Here is a 21,724-nt window from a genome sequence, read left to right as displayed (position 1 = left end):
ACAGGACAGCCAGAGCCACAGTGGCATCCGATTTAGACAGAAGGACAAATGACAGGACAGCAGTGGTCTACACAGTAGTCCACGAAGTTTACTACTACCCACCTCAAGCTTAGCTGTGGGTGCAGGATCCACCTTGGCTTATCAGCATCACGTCTATGTGAGTCAAAACCTCAACAACTCCATGGTCATAATTTTCAAGGACACCACAAGATACAGGAGTCACCACACTAAAGGAACACCCAAGAATAGTCCACAGACAATCCCTCCAAGTCTACACGCAATTCACCAGTCACAGGTCATTTTTAACCCTAAACCCAGGGAACAGAATTCACCTTCATTGGGTTTCCAGAGTAATGAGCTGAAAGTTAAGTCAAGGCCAAATTTGTCCTTAAGGTGAAATGGTTTTATTTAACTTTCTCCACAAAAGGGTAAAACAAACATTGCTTAAATATCACAAAACCTATGCTTTGCCAGGGGCTATTTTTGATACCATACAAAACTAAAGCTTTGATTCACCACTTTTTCCTGAGAAGGCACAGTTTATGCTTTATACTTGGTACACTGTAAGGAAGATGTCCTCCCAAGACTTTTTGTTTGGACTTCACAGAAATTTTTTTATTCTAACACAGTTTGGTCTCAACTAAGATCTCCTAACAGTGTTGGAGAATTCACAAGAAAAATGATTCTATGAACTGAGGAGCGAGGGTGCTATAGGAACAGGCATAGGGTGCCAAGTGTTCTAGAGTTTCTGCAAAAGGACAGATTCAACCCGCGTCACTCAGAGAGTGAGAAGCAGACTGTGGGAGCTGATTCGAGGGGGATATGTCTGAAAAAAGGATTTTGACAGGTCTGAAATCTAAAGCTAAGGCATTTGAAGTTTATTTGCTAGACAATAAAGAGATACTACAGGTTCATAAGTGGGCGTTGCCCCAGGAGGAGCTCCTGCTGTCAGCCCTGGGGCAGCCTAGTCTCACCATCGCTTCCCCAGATGCATAGCAGAGACCCACTCCCTCAGCTTCCTGGTTTATTTCCTTCCTCTAACATTTGCTGGGCCACTGACATGCAGGGGCCCTGGGCTAGTGTCCTGTGTCTCTTGTTAGCAGTCTCCTGGGTCACTGGTCCAGGAGTCATGGAGACGTCCTGCAGTGCTGCAACAGGTACTCCCTGCTTGCGGCTTCAGAGAGTGTTCTTCCTGTGTTCCTGGGATCTGGGCCGCCTGGAAGGTGTCTGGTTCCTCCCTTGTCCTCTGGTTTGTCTCTTTGTGATCCACTCATCTTCCCTGATCCAATAAACCCAAACTTCCTCTTATCTAGTCCCATCTTTAAAGCTCTTGGGCTTTCTATTTAATACACACACATCTCTCTAGGATCCTAGCCCTTCTCCAGAGGAAATCTCTCTGTTTCTTCCTTACAGTTTGAACATTTCAGTAAACGCATTTCACTTCCCTTATTTATTGTGACATGTGCTTTCCCCACAGTGTGAAGTTTATTTTGCAAGACTCACAGGCTCAGGATGTTTCCACAACTCCCTTATCCTTACATTCGAGCGGCTCATTTCTGTGCAGGGAACTTAACTGCTCCCTTGCTAGGGTTTCTCTTTTCTGTCCAAGGAGGATGGGAGAACTTTACCATGACGACTAGGACCCACTGAGCTCTGAGTGACCCGAGGGCTAGGAATTCCTAATGTGTAATTTTGAGATGATGTTCCCGATCTCTGGTGGAAATCTCTAATTGTCCTCTCTATCCCTCTCTTCAGTGATCCAGGAGAAAATTAATCACAAAGAAAGTCCTGGACAAGAGAGGCCTACTATTCAACTACGCCTTGAGCAAGGTGACTGAGACAAGTACAGACCGATTCTCATCTGCTAAGAGGAAAAAGGAGAAGGGGAGGTGGGGGCACAGTCCTGAGCAAACATTGAGAATCAGGGAAGAAATGTTGAAGGACCACGGAGAAGGTGGGGAGGGGTGTCTATACAAGCGCCTAACCACAGGCTGAATCCTGGAGGAGTAGCTGTGACAAGAGACTCTTGGCCCAAATACCAAGACAAAGGAAGAGGAACCCAGCCTGTCAGTAACCAGATTTAAAGAGAACGACTACCTGGAAGGAACTGTGATTTAGAAAGATTCCTGTAGGAGAAGATCAACGTGAAGGTGTGAAGGGCTAAGGACTCTGGGCCCAAGGTCAGAGTCAAAGAGGAGACCCTTGATGGCAGAAGAAGGGACCGATTTAAATGTGGGGGATGTTGTTCAAGAGCAGGAATATTCAAGGAGAAAGGCAGTCACATAGAGAAAAGCGAGGAAGTGGTAGAGACGTGGAGGAGAGGATGTGTGTATTTGAGAGACAGAGGGGAAGAAAAAGAAGAAATGAAAGGAGAAAATGGTCAGAGATGCCATAAGAACACCCAAGTTATTAACAGCTCACTTGAGTGAGCGTTTATTCTGGGAGCTGTGGGTTTAGTGCCATTGGGCGGTATTATCACTTATGTGCCCATTTTGCAGATAAGGAAGCTGAAATTTAGAGAGATCAGGTATGTAGCTGGCCTGGGGTCAAATAAGCAGGAATGACCCAGGCGTTCTGAACCCAGAGCCTGTGTTTGCAACCCTGGATACCTAATGGAAAAGATAGAACCATGAAACAAAAATAGGGAAACATACAGAGAGGGAAAGATACTGAAAAAGAATGCCAAGGGCTGGAGAAAACGGAGGAGAATCAGGCACTGAATCCTCATGGAAAGGCTCACAAGACCTGCACAGGGAGGGAGGGGAGTAAAAAGGGGTGGAGAATAGGCAGCAGGACTTTGCAGGACGTAAGGGAAGGCCACAAGTCATGGGCAGCTCTGGAGACAAAGGCAAGTTCACTATGGCCATGGGAGTCAAGATAAGCCATCGCTAGTTACTGAATGGCTGGTGGAGATCGCGCAGTGGGATGGCCTGGCTGAGGTGCTCTCAGCCAGGGTGCAGCTGACCTGTCTTCCAGTCTATGGACTGGGGTCCAACTGCAACAGTTGGATGAGATCCACCAGGTCCAGATGCTCTCTGTATGGATATCTGCAGGGGCTCTTAACTTCTTATTTATAAAAAAAAAGGGGGGGAGGGAGGGAATTAGGGGAGGATGGCACAGCCCATATTTCGATTTCTGAGATAAACTTTAAATTTTTTCCCCTAGGAGCTCGTGGAAACTCATTTCGATTCCTGACTTGGTGTTGCAGAGAGTCCTTATCTCACAATGGTGTGTTCTTGACTCTGTTCTGTGATCCTTTGCTGCTTGGGTCCCATTGTGGACTGTGCTGGGGGTGGAGTGGCTGCTGCTTTGTATCACAAAATTGCCAGTCTTTGCATCTGCAATTTCTCTGAGGATTTAGATAACAGTCTTAGTACTCTGAGTCGCTGGGGAGGGTCGCTCGTTCCACACTCCTTAAATGCACTTGCTGCCAATCCCCAGAGGCTTTGGTCCTGGTTGTTTTGCCCAGGTATCTGGCTTCACAGTTTTCTGCTCTGTCCTGCTTGGTCTGGCAGCAACCTTGGTGCTTTGACGTGATGTCCAGCAGAGGCCAGTGCTGCAGCGAGAGTGGTAGGGGAAGCAGGTGATCAGCGTTCCCCGGGAGACAGGGTCCCTCCCCTGCCGGGTCCCTCACACAGGACCATGGACACCACGTGCCTCCTGTGCAAACCCTCTCCCGTCATCCCTATGACAGAGGCCAGGAGCTGCCCTCCAAACACCAGACAGGCCTCTGAAAAAAAACCTTTGGTACCTTAGCAACCAATAACTCTTGACCTCTGTTAATCCATAACACTGCTAATAATGATACCAAATTATTTAAAACACTATCAATTTAAGACATTGATCATAACAGCTTCATTTTTCTGATCAGTAACAATATCTCAAGCAGTGATACAAGCAAAAACTTATTTAATTGTCTCAAATGTCCAAAAATGAGGTCTATAATATCCTCATTTTTCAGATGAGAAAGAATCAGCTTAGAGAGTTTGGTTATTTGTAGAATTTCACCCAACTGAGAATTGGGATTGAATTCTGCTGTGGGCAGTGTCACAGCCTGGGGTCAAATTCTTCCTCATGGTCTTAGGGTAGTGACTACCCCTCTTTGTCCCTCAGTTTCATCATCTGTAAAATGGACATCTGCGAAATATACTTACTTCAGAGGGTGATGGATTTTAAACAAGTTATGTTATTCAAAGCATTCACAATCTTGCATGGGGCGCCATCAGTATTCCATGCATTTGTTATTATTATTACATTTAATCATCATCATTGCTTGTGTCTGGTGCCAGAGTCCAAGCTTTTAACCATTACAGTAACCATTAGTGATAAAAAAGCAACACCTACTTCTGACCCAGGAAGATAAATTGAAAGGCACAGTTTCCCCACCCTTAGATCACACTAGTCTATAACAAATTTTATGTCTTTCTCCCATGAATCTCCTTTGGAAATAATAACAACGAAGAGTCTCAGGGAACTTCCCACACTGTGGAAAACTCTTATTATGTAGCTTCCAGTTGGGATGTGTTATTTAAGAAGGGATGTTCTAACTTAGTAATACAATTTTATAAAAGAAAAAAAAAAAACCCTTTCCAAGTGATCTTTGAAAGCATAGTTAATCATTTAACAAGTCACATTTATTTAAAAAGGTAACATTTAAGAAAAGAAAAAACACAATATGCATGAATCCGTGTTCTTAGCCGTTCATCTACTAGTGCAGCTGGTGGGAACCGGAAGGGATGAGTGGATGGAATTGTGATGAGTAATGAGCAGAAGAGAAGGGAGTCAGTGTGTGTGGGGGGCGGGGGGGTGGGGAGGGGCACGGGGGGAGGTTGTGGAGGGAGGAGGCAGTGAAATTCTTTAAAACTTACCTTGTGGTCTGGGGTCAACTGTGCCAGGAAATAGAATCCCAGAGCATCTAAGTGATGGGAGGCAATGAATATAAAGAGAGAAAATTCAACCCATGACCCAAATGATACATAACAAGCTACCAATTATTGTGTCCAAAAGTGTGACCCAGCAAACCGGCTCATGCCCATCAGGATGTGGCACAAAGCATGCACCAGGACCCACAGTCTATATTAAAACTTTGGGAAATAATTTTGAAATCATACTTTAAGTAAATTTGTTTAAAAAATCCACACTACACTGAAAAAATATAACTATGTATTCAAACATTATTGAGGCTGGTGGGAACAGAGTGGGATGGGTCGATGGAATCCATACTGAGCAGAGGAGGTTTGCCATGGGGGAAGGGTGTGTGTGCTGGTCCTGAGTGGTTTACTCAGGAATTCATTCCTTACCCTCCCTGGCTCTGCTCTGCCCTCTGTCTCTGGCCCCTGAAGACTTGCTTGCCAGCTCCCCTTGCTGCTGGCTCCCTGCTGGATTCCTAACATGGGAGACACTAGCAACAGAGAGGGAGTAAGGGAGAAGCCAGGTGTTGCCCCATCACTGCCTCCAGCAGCAATTCTGCCAGTGGCTGCATCTCAGCCTTGCCTCCACCTTCTACTAGGCAGGCCAGCCATGGTCCAGCTTCTGCCTACCCAGTGACCTGAGCCCAAGAACTCACCCTCCATCCCTCCCATAGCTTCCTGTTGACTGTTCTTTAGGTTGCTGCATTCTTCTATCTGATCTCTGCTCTTCCATCAACCATGTAACCAATCCCTTGGATTAAATTCCCTCTGCTTTAAAAGCGTAGAGTGGTTTGTATTTTCCTGTTGGACGCTGATTAATGAAGGAGGAAAACAAAATATTGATGAATCAAAACATTATTTAGGTATGACCCCACCTGAAAATGGACCCTCAGATCACCTCTGTGAAACAGAACAGATAAATGCAATGAGGAAAGATACAACCAGCAATCAAAATGATGCAATAGAAAGCCAACAAGCAAATGAACAATGTGCCCAAGAGTCTGAACCAGCAGGTATGCTTTAAAAGCGTAGAGTGGTTTGTATTTTCCTGTTGGACGCTGATTAATGAAGGAGGAAAACAAAATATTGATGAATCAAAACATTATTTAGGTACGACCCCACCTGAAAATGGACCCTCAGATCACCTCTGTGAAACAGAACAGATAAATGCAATGAGGAAAGATACAACCAGCAATCAAAATGATGCAATAGAAAGCCAACAAGCAAATGAACAATGTGCCCAAGAGTCTGAACCAGCAGGTAAGACTGAATGACTGGGTTTGATGAGTGTGGAGGGGAACAGACAGGTGGGGGGACTTGGTGTGTTGCACAATGCCACAGGGGAAACCTTCGATGATGATTGGAATGTTTGATATGAAGAAAATAAATAGAAAGACAAAATTGATATAGAAGAGGCATACACAGGTCACATCACTAATTAAGAAACACAGAATAGGAAAAGGTAGGAAATATAACAGAGAATGGATAAGCTAAAATATTAGGTATAGGAGAGCAAGGCCAGGTCTAGGATGAGGCAGGGAGACCCCAGGGTACATGTAAGGACCATCTCATTCTAAGCACCATCTTTGCCTCAACTCTAGACCCTACAGGGCCCTTTGGGACAGTGATTTTTAAAAATGTAGAGAAAAGAGAATGAATAAATAAAGACACAAAGAAAAATGAATACCAAAAAATAAGAAAAAAATGGGGGAGGCACAAAAGAGAACTCCATAGGGAATGAGTAAAGGGCAATGAATGAAAAATCAGTAGAGAGTAGACCAAAGAGAGAGAGGAGAGAAGTCAAGGCACTGTCCCATTTGAGGAGGCAGACACCGGAATGAAGGCACAAGGGGCTGTTCCTAATACCATGGAGAAGTGTAGGGTGTCTGCAGTGATCAGAACAGACCTGTGATAAAAATAGACCTCTCCCCAGGAAAGTAAAGACAAAAGCAAAAAACCCAGAGTTGAGAGAGGCACAAAGGAAGGGACAGAGTTGAGCAGCAGGAAGGAGAAGTGGTGAAGCCTCCCCCTGCCGTGGGGTTACGGGGAGAAGGCTGTTCATGCTAAGGAGCAGCGCTCCCTGCCTTTGGGGGAGACAAATTAAAATTCCGCACTCATTACAATTTGATCCAGAAGCAGAGCTACCCAACCATGGATCTCAAATGAATTCCTGTTCTGTCCTTCTGGTGGATATAAAGAAGGAAAAGCCATTTTTTAACCCAGAAGTTGAACGGCAAACCCAAACAAGGACGGGCCGTAACCAGGCATCTGACATAATAGGTAAGGCTGACAGAAAGCTTGTGGAGCAGGAATCCCAGGAACAGGGCAAGAGGCTGGGGCAGGTCATCAGGGTCCATCCCGCCAGTCCAGGTGGCCTTGGACAGAGGCAGGAAGGGGAGGGAACCCGCGCCTTGTGCGGTGAGTTTAGCAGAAAACATTCCCCAGGAACTGGAAAAATATCAAAAGACAGAAGTGGTAGACGGAATGTATTGATGTCCAAGAGACTATTTCTAAAGCAAGAGAAGAAAGTATGGGGGTAAAAGAAAGAAAAGGGGAAAAAATCAGAGAGCCAAGATATTCACGAGAGGAGATGGAAAAAAAAACACATGAAGGCAAATATTAACAGATACCACCTCCAGAAAGGCATAATAGAGAAAATGGGCCAAGACAAGAGGAAAGTGAAGAGGTAAAATGAGAAGGAAGTAGAGGGTCAGAGGTAGAGGGTGGTAAGAGGTAGAATGAGGGTGGGGAAAGATGAGTATTGGCAGGATGGGCAAAGCTGCCCTCTGTGTGTGAATATCATCATCTTTTGTGCAGGATCTGGAGAAATCTACAGGTCACACACATTCAAGCACAGGCCACGATGCCCTGAGTTAACTTAGCTTCTAGGTATCCCTAGTGGGCTCATTCTGGGGTTTCCTGCTGCATGGGCTCCACCCTGAGATCTTAAGGGGTTTTGCTCCTCTGTGCAGTGATCAGCAGCGAGGACTCCGCAGAATCCAGTGGTGGAGACAAGTCCCCTGAACCCTCCACATCAGCACTGAGAAGGGTGTCTGGTAAGGAAGTGGGAGAGTAAGGCCTGGGCTGCAGGAATCTGATCTAGAGCCACTGTTTCCTGAGCGTCTTATTCTGAGCCCCTTCTGCACCATGGATCCAGTTTATCCTGGAATCCCATTCTCTTTGGTTATTTTACTGGACTTTCTGGGGTTCATAATCATACATATGCGATGGATGTGTCCTATTAATTCATGGGTCCTATTAATCAATATATGTACCATATGTTGATTATATAGTGGAAATAGGCTAGCAAAGTATGTTTGTTTAAAACTAACTAGTTGCTATGCCTTAAGTGTTGGATTTATACAGTGATTTCTGTAAAGAACAGAAAGCTAAATACTCCTTTATTGGAAGGTCATATTGCTATCTGATTACAAACTTGAATCGTGTCATAAAATAACTCATCCAGCTATCTAATGTTAGCAGAAACTAAGACTTCGGAGAAAGTATTCTGAAATCTAAAGTATTGTTTTCGACAGAATTCTTCAGCAAGTCATGGCGTACACAGAAACTTTCCAAAGGACCTTTGCAAATATCTTACTTTATCCTTTATAGCAATCTTAAGGGGTAAGCAAGATGCACATTGTAACCCTTGTTCTAGGTGACAAAACACAATCACATAAATGTTTCAAGCTCTCTACGAAGTCTTGTGGAAAATCAAAGGGAACAACAAGGCTGGTGTCCTGGATTCTGCATTATTTCCTTGTAAAATTGGAGTTCAAAATGCTTTTCAAACTGTTTCCTCAATCCTGTGGGTAGTATGAGTTGTCATAAGATCTGTCTCTTTAGTGTACACACTGGTGATTTTTTTCCCCTTTCTACTTTCTAGACCCAGAGGTATTAGAAACATGCCTATTTAGGGAAACACACTAGGAAGAGCCCTAAGCACAAATAAAAATGTTGCCTGTCTTGATGTTACAGAAGATCAATATTTTAAATATGTTCAATCTAATTGCTCACTAGATCTATGAAAGTAAAATGTAGATTTGCTTCCGTTTTTAGGGAGTCCACCTTCCACTTTTGTCTTAGTGCTAGTAGGCAGACTGCTCTAGAAGGTAGTCCCAAAACACATCTGTGGCTCAGACACATGAGAAGATAATTTCCCAGGCTTGCAAAGAGTTCAGGGGGCACCAGACGGATGAGCGGGTTCAGGGGGAGAAGAGGTTCCTGGTCTTAAACACAAGATTTCCAGGGTCTCCCCGCCTAAGAAACAGCAGATGAAGGACGTGTGAAAAGACAGAAGGGGTCAGAAGCAGAAGAGAGAGAAGGGGAGGCTGGTAAGGTTCAAGCAGAGCAAAGTTGCCCCTCGCATTTGACTCGTCTCTGCTCTGGGGACAGGGGGTGGAGCATCACTAACCTGCACGGCAGGTGACTCAGAAGGGCAGCCCAGGGTGGCCTGGCTGCAGGCCGTGCTTCACATGGTCTTTCAAGACGTTTGCAAGTTTTCTTATGAGGGAATTTCCTGCTGAATGGGTTCCTTGGTCACGTACCCAGACCCCTCAAGAATCCTGTTCCTTTGTGCCGTGGCCAATAACCTTGACTCTTTAGAGTCAAGTGAGGGAGGCGAGGCCCAAGAAGCCACCTGCTCACGACCCCAGACGGCTCTCATAGGAAGATAAGGATGGGAGCCATGGCGGCCAATATCCCGAGCATGTAACCAGAGCTCTGGTTTCCTGATGAATCTTCTTCTGAGCATTCTCCATGTGCCCTGATTTAATTCCTTTTAGGATATCGTTTTCCACATTTAACTTCTCTGTCCCTGTCGGGAAGTGGAAGGAGGCAAGAAGGCATTTTATATAAACTGTTGTTTGACTGTATGAGTCCAATCAATTGGTATATTGAACATGTAGCAAAATATGCTATTAAAATTATACCTTTTACTACACACTATCGTATCTATTAATGCCAAAGAGTGGAAATAGAGTACTTATTCTCTAACAACATGCTTTATATTCTATAAAGCATAGTAAGCACAGTATTCTCCTCTTCATTGATACTACTATCATTAGTTCCAAACTAGAAAGTCCTTATAAAATAATTTGTGCTGCTATTAAATTATTAATGGAAAAATGGCTACAGAGCAACTATTCTCAAACACAAATTATAGTTTAACCATTGGCTTATGTTGTGATTTTTTTTACAGGACGTTTGTAAATAATGCTTCATTTTAATTGCACAAAAACCTTTACAGGGAGATAGGGCAACCAGGCTACCTTAGATTTATACGAGGGTGAGTCAAAAATTATCTGCACTCTGGCTGTAGAATTTATTTTAATTAACTTTTAGAAAAGACAAAAAGCTCTGTGGGCAGAGCTGAAACCTAAACTTCAGATTAAACGCAGAGGATTGCTATCCAAGGGCGTTGTGATCTTGCATGACAATGCATGTCCACACACTTCTGCCCACACTGTCAACACTCTGCAAAAACTTCCTTTTGAGGTATTAAAGCATCTTCCCTTTAGTCCTGATCTTGCTCCATCAGACTTTCACCTGTTTACTCCCCTGAAAGCAGCCTTAAGGGGACGAAAATTCACTTCTGATGAAGAAGTGAAGACAGTGGTGCATTCGTGGCTCACAGCTCAGCCTAAAACATTTTTTAATGAGGGAATACAAAAACTTGTTGACACATGGACAAAGTGTATTGAAAAGCAAGGAGATTCTGTCAAAAATTATGTATTTATCTTTCCTAAAAGTTACTTAAAATAAATTCTACAGCCAGAGTGTGGATAATTTTTGACTTACCCTTGTAGATGAGGAAACTGCAGTTGGTAATGTTTAAGGGTGTTTTAGAAATTCACATGGAGAGTAAAATGCAGAGCCCAGCAGTAACCCAGCATTATGAACCTGGGCCACCAGAACTGGATTCATCTTAATGAAAGAGAGGGAAATGGTCATCAAAACATTGTGACCATCGCAAGCCCATCTGCCTAGTGAGTTTTCATAGAAATTGTAAGATTTTTGCGAACAGATAACTGTTTCTCCCTCTTACTTTATAGAACCCATGAATATCAGAATATCATCTAGAAAAAGGAACTGGAAAAGAGGTAAGAGCAAATAAAATCTCACCACTGTTATAAAGGAGCAGTGTTTTCTACAAAAGATCATTCTAATTCTTTGCTATATCCTTCAAAGTAAAATGTAAACTTTCTCTAATTTAAGATGGTTCATACTTAGCTCTTGTATTAATTAGTTAGGCTAGTGGCTAAAGCGAAGTCAAGGACACAAATGCAAAAGAATTTTAATTTTTTCTCAAGTAAACATTCCAAGGAGATTTTTTCTTTTTTTTTCTTTTTTAATTTTTTGGCCACGCTATGCAGCATGCGGGCCAGACCAGGGATCGATCCCATGCCCCCTGCAATGGAAGCACGGTGCCTTCACCGCTGGACCACCAGGGAGGTCCCACCAAAGAGTTTTAGAAGAGGGAGGATGGGAGTCTGTTTAAGTGGTCATGGAGGGACAGCCAGTTGGGAGATTCACCTTCTTCAATACCAGACTTTCAAGACTGACCTGGGAGAGAAGCAATGTTAAAAATAAATACAAATGTAGATACCAAAACAACAACAACAAATCTAAATGGGACAAGTAAAGAAAGAAAGAATGTAGTGTAAGAAGATGGAGGGCCAAGACAAAGCAGAGATGCCCCTGAGAGTAAAGTTTTCTCAGCTGCAGGTGCACAGGATGTGAAAGAGTAAAACCCTGACTTACAGTTCACATGACTACGACAGGCAGATCATGGAAGTCTGATGTAGGGACATTCTTGCCCTGGATTTTCAGAGCTTCCCAGGTTTGTCCTATCTTGGTTCCTTTGTCATACACTAAGAACTTCAAGGGATATTTTCTTCATTCTGCAGTGATATTAAGTGAAGACTCTTCAGAGTCCAGTGAGGAAAAGGAGCCCCGGGCAACCTGGAGCTCAGCACTGAGAAGCGGTCCTGATAAGGAGGGTAAGGACAGCTATCAATGGGCTCCAGGACATCAGGCTCCTGTTTTCTAGTGCAATTCACTCAGAGCACACTCCCCAGCCAGTAGTTCAGTTAACCTTCAGAGCCCATTCTCTGCATTTATCTCTGGTGGCTATTTTGAAAAATGCAAAGAAAGAAATCATTATAAATTCAGGTTAACAAGATGGCTTGAGTTGAATGGCAGTGTCACTTTACTACATGTATTGCCCCACAAAGTATTATATAGTGATTTCTGCCTCTGCTCACCCTCTATTTGTAGAGAGCAGAGAAATTGAAGTAGGCTGCCATTGCTTCATTTGTCACACATTTGTTCAAAACTCAGAAGATTCTGGCCATTCTCTCTAAGTACTGACAGAAGCAAAAGCTTTTGGCTATTACCATCAAATTTAATTTATAGCTTTTGACAGATGACCCCCAACATGGCCTTGGTCTATATAATGATATTTGAAAGTATATTCGCAAATAAGATATTCTTTTATGTTTACAACAACCTAAAATGTAGGTCAGAAAACTGTGGTTCCCTCATTTCACAGATTAGGAAACTCCAGCACATAAATATTTAAGGATCTTTAACACATCACATATAGAAAGTTACCGGAGGGCATGCAACTAACAACCTGGACTCTTAGCAACCATTTGTAATCCTTTATTCAAAATCTTCAACACAACATCGTAAAGCAACTATACCACAATAAAAATTAATTAAAAAACCAAAATCTTTAAAGCCAGGTGTAAAATAATACTTTTATTATTTTAGAAAGACAGTGTGGTGTATATCCTATACATTACAAAACACCTCAATAGGGTCTGGGACAGAATCCCATTCTTAAATATACTATATTAGTGTTCCTGCAGCAAATTGTGTGAATTCACATCAACTGTGACAAATATTGGACTCATGGCAGCTGAAGTCCAGATTCATTGCCAAATTAGTTAGCTACAAACCTATGAAAAAATATTGGTTTTCAAAACTTCTTTGACTTTGCAGCTAGGGCTAAAATATCATGAGTCTTTGCTCCATTTGGTAATGATCACTTCCTGAAGATGGGAAGAGACAGAAATGATCACCATTGTGTCTTTTTTGGTGGGGGGGGGGATATAATTGCTTTGCACTCTTGTACCAGTTTTTGAGGCACACCAAAGTCAATCAGCTGTATTTATACACATATCCCCATATTCCCTCCCTCCCTCAACTCCCCCCCACCCTCCCCATCCTGGCCCTCTAAGGCATCATCCATCATCAAGTTGATCTCCCTTTGTTATACAGCCACTTCCCACTGGCTATCTATTTTAGAGTTGGTAGTATATATATGTCTATGCTACTCTCTCACTTCGTTCCAGCTTCCCCTTCACCCCCCGGCTCCTCAACCTCATGTCCTCCAGTCCATTCTCTACATCTGCATCCTTACTCTTGTCTTGTCACTGGGTTCACCAGTACCATTTTTCTTTTTTCTTTTTTTTAGATTCCGTATATGTGAGTTAGCATACAATATTTGTTTTTCTCTTTCTGGCTTACTTCACTCTGTATGACAGACTCTAGGTCTATCCACCTCATGACATATAGCTCCATCTCATCCCTTTTTATGGCTGAGTAATATTCCATTGTATATATATGCCACACCTTCTTCATCCATTCATCTGTTGATGGGCATTTAGGTTGCTTCCATGTCCTGGCTATTGTAAATAGTGCTGCAATAAACATTATGGTATATGTTTCTTTTTGGATTATGGTTTTCTCTGGGTATATGTCCAGGAGTGGGATTACTGGATCATATGGTAGTTCAATTTTTAGTTTTTTAAGGAACCTGCAAACTGTTTTCCATAGTGGCTGTACCAACTTACAGTCCCACCAGCAGTGCAGGAGAGGTCCCTTTTCTCCACACCCTCTCCAACATTTGTTGTTTCCAGATTTTGTGATGATGGCCATTCTGACCAGTGTGAGGTGATACCTCATTGTGGCTTTGACTTGCATTTCTCTGATGATTAGTGATGTTGAGCATCTTTTCATGTGTTTGTTGGCCATCTGTATGTCTTCTTTGGAGAAATGTCTATTTAGGTCTTCTGCCCATTTGTAGATTGGGTTATTTGCTTTTTTGGTATTAAGCTGCATGAGCTGCTTGTATATTTTGGAGGTTAATCCTTTGTCCATTGTTTTCTTGGGAACTATTTTTTCCCATTCTGAGGGTTGCCTTCTAGTCTTGTCTATGGTTTCTTTAGCTGTGCAAAAGCTTTGAAGTTTCATGAGGTCCTATTTGTTTATTTTTGATTTTATTTCCATGATTCTAGGAGGTGGGTCAAAAAGGATCTTGCTTTGATGTAAGTCATAGAATGTTCTGCCTATGTTTTCCTCTAGGAGTTTTATAGTGTCTGGACTTACATTCAGGTCTTTAATCCATTTGGAGTTTATTTTTGTGTATGGTGTTAGGAAATGTTCTAATTTCATTCTTTTGCATGTAGCTGTCCAGTTTTCCCAGCACCACTTATTGAAGAGGCTCTCTTTTTTCCATTGTATATTCTTGCCTCCTTTGTCAAAGATAAGGTGCCCATATGTGTTTGGGTTTATCTCTGGGTTCTCTCTTCTGTTCCATTGATCTTCCTTTCTATTTTGTGCCAGTACCATACTGTCTTGATCACTGCGGCCTTGTAGTATAGTTTGAAGTCAGGAAGCTTAATTCCACCAACTCCATTTTTCCTTCTCAAGAATGCTTTGGCTATTCGGGGTCTTTTGTGTTTCCATACCAATTGTAATATTTCTTGTTCTAGTTCTGTGAAAAATGCTATTGGAAATTTGATAGGGATTGCACTGAATCTGTAAATTGCTTTGGGCAGTACAGTCATTTTCACCATGTTGATTCTTCCAATCCAAGAACATGGTATGTCCCTCCATCTGTTTGTATCATCTTTGATTTCTTTCATCAGTGTCTTAAAGCTTTCTGCATACAGATCTTTTGCCTCCTTAGGCAGGTTTATTCCTAGGTATTTTATTCTTTTTGTTGCAATAGTAAATGGGAGAGTTTCCTTAATTTCTCTTTTTGCTCTTTTGTTGTTAGTGTATAGGAATGCAAGAGATTTCTGAGCATTAATTTTGTATCCTGCTACTTTACTAAATTCATCAATTAGTGCTAGCAGTTTTCTGGTAGAGTCTTTAGGGTTTTCTATGTATAATATCATGTCCTCTGCAAAGAGTGACAATTTTATTTCTTCTTTTCCAGTTTGGATTCCTTTTATTTCATTTTCTTCTTTGATTGCTGTGGCTAAAACTTCCAAAACTATGTTGAATAATAATGGTGAGAGTGGACACCCTTATCTTATTCCTGTTCTTAGAGGGAATTCTTTCAGTTTTTCCCCATTTAGAACGATGTTGACTTTTGATTTCTCATATATGGCTTTTATTATGTTGAGGTAATGTCCTTCTATGTCCATTTTCTGGAGAGTTTTTATCATAAATGGATGCTGAATTTTGTCAAAAGCTTTTTCTGCATCTATTGAGAGTATCATGTGGTTTTTATCCTTCAGTTTGTTGATATGATGTATCACATTGATTGATTTGTGTATATTGAAGAATCCTTGCATCCCAGGGATAAACCCCACTGGATCATGGTGTATGATTTTTTTTAATGTGCTGTTGGATTCCGTTAGCTAGTATTTTGTTGAGGTTTTTTGCATCTATATTCATCAGTGATATTGGTCTGTAATTTTCTTTTTTTGTGACATCTTTGCCTGATTTTGGTATCAGGGTGATGGTGGCCTCATCACCACCACCCTGATACCAGAATGAGTTTGGGAGTGTTCCTCCTTCTGCTATATTTTGGAAGAGTTTGAGAAGGATAGGTGTTAGCTCTTCTCCAAATATTTGATAGAATTCGCCTGTGAAGCCATCTGGCCCTGGGCTTTTGTTTGTTGGGAGACTTTTAATCACAGCCTCAATTTCCGTACTTCTGATTGGTCTGTTCATATTTTCTTCCCCTCTTTCTTTCTTTCTTTCTTTCTTTCTTTCTTATTATTTTTTTGGGGGTACACCAAGTTCAATCATCTGTTTCTATACACATATCCCCGTATTCCCTTCCTCCCTCGACTTCCCCCACCCTCCCTTGAGTCCCCCCTACCCTCCCCGTCCCAGTCTTGTGATTGGTCTGTTCATATTTTCTATTTCTTCCTGGTTCAGTCTTGGAAGACTGTATTTTTCTAAGAATTTATCCATTTCTTCCAGGTTATCCAATTTATTGGCATATAGTTGCTTGTAGTATTCTCTCATGATCTTTTGTATTTCTATGGTGTCTGTTGTTACTTCTCCTCTTTCATTTTTAATTCTGTTGATTTGTGCCTTCTCCCTTTTTTTCCTGATGAGTCTGGCTAATGGTTTATCAATTTTCTTTATCTTCTCAAAGAACCAGCTTTTAGTTTCATTGAACTTTGCTATTGTTTCCTTCCTTTCTTTTTCATTTATTTCTGATCTGATCTTTATGATTTCTTTCCTTCTGCTCACTTTGGGGTTTCTTTGTTCTTCTTTCTCTAGTTGTTTTAGGTGTAAGGTTAGGTTGTTTATTCGATATTTTTCTTGTTTCTTAAGGTAGGACTGTATTGCAGTAAATTTCCCTCTTAGAACTGCTTTTGCTGTGTCCAATAGGTTTTGGGTTGTTGTGTTTTCATTGTTGTTTGTTTCCAGATATTTTTTGTTTTCCTCTTTGATTTCTTTAATGAGTTCTTGGTTGTTTAACAGTGTATTTTTTAGCCTACATGTGTTTCTACTTTTTACAGTTTTTTTCCTGTAATTGATATCTAGTCTCATGGCATTGTGGTCAGAGAAGATGCTTGATATGATTTCGATTTTCTTGGATTTACTGAGTTTTGATTTGTGACCCAAGATGTGATCTATCCTGGAAAATGTTCCATGTGCACTCAAGAAGAAAGTGTATTCTGTTGTTTTTGGATAGAATGTCCTATAAATATCAATCAAGTAGAGATGGTCTAAATGTGTCCTTTAAAGCTTGTGTGTCTTTATTTTCTGTTTGGATGATCTGTCCATTGATGTAAGTGGGGTGTTCAAGTCTCCCACTATTATTGTGTTCCTGTTGATATCCCCTTTTATGTCTGTTAGCATTTGCCTTATGTATTGAGGTGCTCCTATGTTGGGTGCATAGATATTTACCATTGTGATATGTTCTTCTTGGATGGATCCCTTGATCATTATGTAGTGTCCTTCCTTGTCTCTTGTAATAATCTTTACTTTAAAGTCTAATTTGTCTGATATGCGTATTGCTACTCCAGCTTTCTTTTGACTTCTATTTGCATGGAATATCTTTTTCCATCCCTTTACTTTCAGTCTGTATGTATCCCTTGGTCTGAAGTGGGTTTCTTGTAGGAAGCATTTAGAAGGGTCTTGTTTTTGTATCCATTCAGCCAGTCTGTGTCTTTTGGTTGGAGCATTTAATCCATTTACATTTAAGGTGATTATTGACATGCGTGTTCCTATGACCATTTTCTTAATTGTTTTGGGTTTGTTTTTGTAGGTCTTTTCCTTCTCTTGTGTTTCCTACTTAGAGAAGTTCCTTAAGCAATTGTTGTAAGGCTGATTTGGTGAAGCTGAATTCTCTTAACTTTTGCTTGTCTGTAAAGCTTCTGATTTCTCCATCGAATCTGAATGAGATTCTTGCTGGGTAGAGTATTCTTGGCTGTAAGTTTTTCTCTTTCAGGACTTTCAGTATATCCTGCCATTCCCTTCTGGCCTGCAGAATTTCTGTAGCAAGGTCAGCTGTTATCCTTATGGGTTTTCCCTTATATGTTATTTGTTGCTTTTCTCTTGCTGCTTTTAATATTTTTTCTTTGTGTTTAATTGTCATTAGTTTGATTAATATGTGCCTTTGTGTATTTCTCCTTGGGTTTATTCTGTATGGGACTCTCTGTGCTTCTTGGACTTGGTTAATTATTTCCTTTCCCATGTTGGGTAAGTTGTCCACCATAACCTCTTCAAATATTTTCTCAGACTCTTTCTTTTTTACTTCTTCTTCTGGGATGCCAATGATTCGAATGTTGGTGCACTTAATGTCACCAAGCTCTCTCAGACTGTCTTCTATTCTTTTATTCTTTTTTCTCTTTCCTGCTGTGTGGCAGTTATTTCCCCCATTCTATCTTCCAACTCTCTTATTCATTCTTCTGCCTCAGTTATTCTGCTGTTTATACCATCTACAGTATTTTTAATTTCAATTATTTTGTTGTCCATTGCTGTTTGTTTGTTCTTTAGTTTTTCTGAGTCCTTACTAACTGTTTCTTGTATTTTCTGTATTTTGTTATTGAGATTTTGTATCATTTTTACTATCATTACTGTGAATTCTTTTTCAGGCATTTTTCCTCTTTCCTCTTCATTTGTTTGGTCTTGTAGGTTTTTTTCCTTCTCCTTTGCCTGCATGGTGTTTCTTTGTTTTCTTATCATAGTCCAAGATTCAGGGGTTGCTTGTCCCGGCAATAGAGGGGTTTCAAGAAGACTGTCCAAGCCCCAGACTAATGGCAGAGTGTTGAGTCAAACAAATACTAAGTCTAGGAAACACATACGTGTATAATACACACAATTACTGAATCCAATAGAACATAAGGCACTAGAAAAACCTGACAGAAGAACCCCAGTATGCTATCAGACATTCAAAGAAGAAACCAACAGAAATTCAAAACCAAAACAGAACAAAATAGAAACAAAAGCAAAAACAAACAAACAAACAAACAAATAACACCATACACACACAAACACAAATCCAGGGAGATATTGAAAGCTAGGATCAAATATAAAAAAGAGCTAGAGTACCACCAGACAGACAGGAGATTCTCAGACTGAAATTAGACAATTATACTAAGAACTAAGATAAAGACAAAAACCTAATAATAAATACCAAGGTGGTGTGTCATCTGGAGAATAAAGCAGGGAGACTGAGCAGATCGATAATGGTGCTTATAAGTATGTTAAAATAAGAGAAACAAAAATGGATAGAAGACAGGGCAACAGAACAGCACAGTGTGACTGGAAATATGAAAATAAAAAGAAAGAAATAGAAATGAATAAAAGATAGAGATTAAAAGAAGGTAGGAGAGATATATAGTCTGCACTACAAAAAACTTAGCTAGAAATAGAAGTATATAATAAGGCTAAACATAAAAATAGAATAAAAAATAGAGTAAAAATTATGTTATAAAACTTGTAGATCCCTTAGGACTAAGATCATAATTAATAAAGAAAAAAAAAAAAAACAAAAACTAGAACTGACCCCAGAATGGACCAGTTCAATAGAATTAATACTAATATTTCTGTTTCCTTGGAGTCTCAGCTGTAAGTGTCCTTCTACCTGCCTTGGGTTTTTTGTATTATTCTGCAGCCAGCAAGCTTCCTTTATTGTTCGCCTGTAAGTGCTGGTGTGTGGGGATGGAGAGGGTACAATATTGGCTCCTTCCCCTGGGAGTGATTGAGCAGTGGTGCACTGTGTGGGTCATGTCGTTTCAGTCTGGCGTGGAGGTGCCTGCTGCAGGTGACGCCAGTGGCTCAGGTGTAAACAGAATGTCTGAGTTGGACCTCTCTCCAGGCTTTTTTGCTCTCGGCTGCCAGCACTCTAAGCCAGCCCTGCCCGAGGGCCTGAGTGCCTTTGTTATCCCTGAGTGCCTTAGCTTGGCCCACAGGGGTCCTTCCTCTGCCCTTTGCAGGTGCAGAGAGAGAGAGAGAGAGAGAGAGAGAGAGACTATGCCCGTGGCTCCTCCCCCCCGCCCATGAGCCAGGAGCATCCAGCTGCCACAATGGCCCAGCAGCTCTCAGGGGCAGGCACTCTTTGCTGTGGACCTCTTCCCTCCTGTCCTCTTGGTCTGTCTCCTCACTGGCAACAATGTTTCTCCTCACTGGCAACCAGTTCTCTGGTTCCCACACTCCTGCTCCCAGACCCCCTGTTCAGCAGTGAATCAACGTCTCAGTCCGGGAAAGCTGAGCCATGGTGCGGACCCTCCATGTGTTTCTCACTCCCTCCCATCTGCCACAGCTCAGCCGCTTCACCCACTTTGAGCTGTCGTAAGTGCGTCCCTATCGGTTATGTTGGGATCCTTGCAGTCCTTTCTGGTTTCCGAGGTTGTCTGCTGGTGTTCAGCTGGTTCTCTGTGGGAATTATTGAGTCTTTTGGTGCATTCCCAATGCATCTGTGGAGAGGGATGCATTCCACATCCCTCTACTTCACCGCCACCTTTTCTCTCACCATTGTGTCTTTATAGTCCAAATCCTGCCTACAGTGTGGGTAGTCATAAGATTTATAACTCTTTTAGTTATAGTTTACTGGTTGTATTTTCCTTTCCTTCCTAGGTTCTTGGGATATTGAAAACATATCTATTTGCAGCATAAGCAATAGGAAAAGATGTAAGAACAATTAAAACTCTGCTGTAACAAATATCTTTGCTACAAAAGCTTCATTCAACTTTTTGATTGTATCCTTTAAAATAAAATGATAAATTTGTTGGTATTTCAGATGATTACATTACACATTTTGAACTAGGTAAGCTGGGCTAATTGATGTTACATGTAGGCCTCAAGAAGTTCAGTGTCACCAGTGCAGTACAAGTTTATTCTTCACTCACATAAAAGGATAAAGTAGTTCCCAGGGTGGAGGGGTGCTCATTGAGGGCCCAGCTGATGCAGGCTCCGATATCTCAAAAATGTTGCTTCCGTGGTCCCTCTTAGATAAGAAACAGAGTGGAAGGAGAAGTATCTACAGACAAGAGGAAAGGGTAAAAATAGTGACCAAAGGGAGTGCCTTCCATGGCAAATGTGTGCCCTGTCCCAGCCTTGGCAGTGGTTCCTGGAGCAGCCCTGACCAACAGGTCAGATGGAGCCATAGGGTGGCCTGGTAGTAGAATTATCCCTAACCCTCTTATTCCAGCTTCCCTTTTCCAAATGTCTTTTTACAAAATTCCATGCTATATCGGTCCTAGGACACAGACAGACTGTAAAGGAATTTTATTTCTTTCTGCAGGGATCAGCAGTGATGACTCTTCAGAATTGAATAACGAAGACGAGCCTCAGGAAACTCCTAGCCCTAAGAAATGTGTCAGATAAAGAAGACTAGGATGCCAAGCCTTGGCCTGCAGGATGTCAGGAATGAAGAGCTACTGTTTCCTGATGAATTTTACTCTGAGATCTTGAAGAGCTTGTATCCTGTTAATCCTGGAACTGATTCAGCATTTTAGAAAATGGAATGTCAGGAAATTTGTGAACGCATGTTTAATAGGATGAGTCCTATTGACTAAATGTATGTAACTGTGTATTGCTTTTGTAGGAGAAATAAATAGCAAATTGTTAGTATCTTTTTTTCATACCTACTGTAATGCCCAATAGCACCAGGATCTTGGATTTATATTGGTTCAGAATTATTTGTAATGGTAACACATCAAAAGAGAATTGGTCCTGCTATGTAATTACAGACAGGTACAAAAGCTTTAGATCAAATATTCTCAAACTTTGGAATAGATTTTAACATATGTCCTTCACAGTGTAATTATATTATTTTATTTCAAAATACTTTGGCAAATTAGATATTCTTTTGTCATCACAAAATTCTTAAGACCTAAGTAGGCAAACTCTTGCTATAACAATTTAGGAATGAGAAAATAGATGTACACATGTATAAGGGTCAAAAAACAAGCAAACAAACTAAAGGATAAATAGGAACTAGCAATGCAGGTGTCTCACTACTGGCAACTGTTGTATATAACAGGCAGGATATAAGAGCTGTGTCACATAATCAAGGAATCTGGTACCTTTAATGGGTAAGGTATCAG

The 21,724-nt window shown here is 41.3% G+C and overlaps 1 protein-coding gene across 1 annotated transcript in view; it reads left to right on the top strand.

Moving 5' to 3' along the window:
* LOC130859187 (nuclear autoantigen Sp-100-like) overlaps positions 1-21,215 on the top strand; it is a 37,161-nt gene extending 15,946 nt beyond the window's left edge. The window contains exons 4-12 of the mRNA XM_057746490.1: positions 1,756-1,830; positions 3,166-3,228; positions 5,774-5,923; positions 6,021-6,170; positions 7,883-7,966; positions 10,964-11,011; positions 11,819-11,911; positions 20,253-20,306; positions 20,920-21,215. Of these exons, the coding sequence (XP_057602473.1) occupies positions 1,756-1,830; positions 3,166-3,228; positions 5,774-5,923; positions 6,021-6,170; positions 7,883-7,966; positions 10,964-11,011; positions 11,819-11,911; positions 20,253-20,306; positions 20,920-21,002 (800 nt within the window). The 3' untranslated portion in view covers positions 21,003-21,215. The remainder of the gene's footprint in view (positions 1-1,755; positions 1,831-3,165; positions 3,229-5,773; positions 5,924-6,020; positions 6,171-7,882; positions 7,967-10,963; positions 11,012-11,818; positions 11,912-20,252; positions 20,307-20,919) is intronic.
* Positions 21,216-21,724: the final 509 nt, after the last annotated feature.

The sequence above is a fragment of the Hippopotamus amphibius genome, chromosome 8, assembly GCF_030028045.1.
Source record: "Hippopotamus amphibius kiboko isolate mHipAmp2 chromosome 8, mHipAmp2.hap2, whole genome shotgun sequence".
Lineage (NCBI taxonomy): Eukaryota > Metazoa > Chordata > Mammalia > Artiodactyla > Hippopotamidae > Hippopotamus > Hippopotamus amphibius.
The sequence above is the reverse complement of the archived record's forward strand: the minus strand, read 5'-3'. Positions and strand labels throughout refer to the sequence as shown.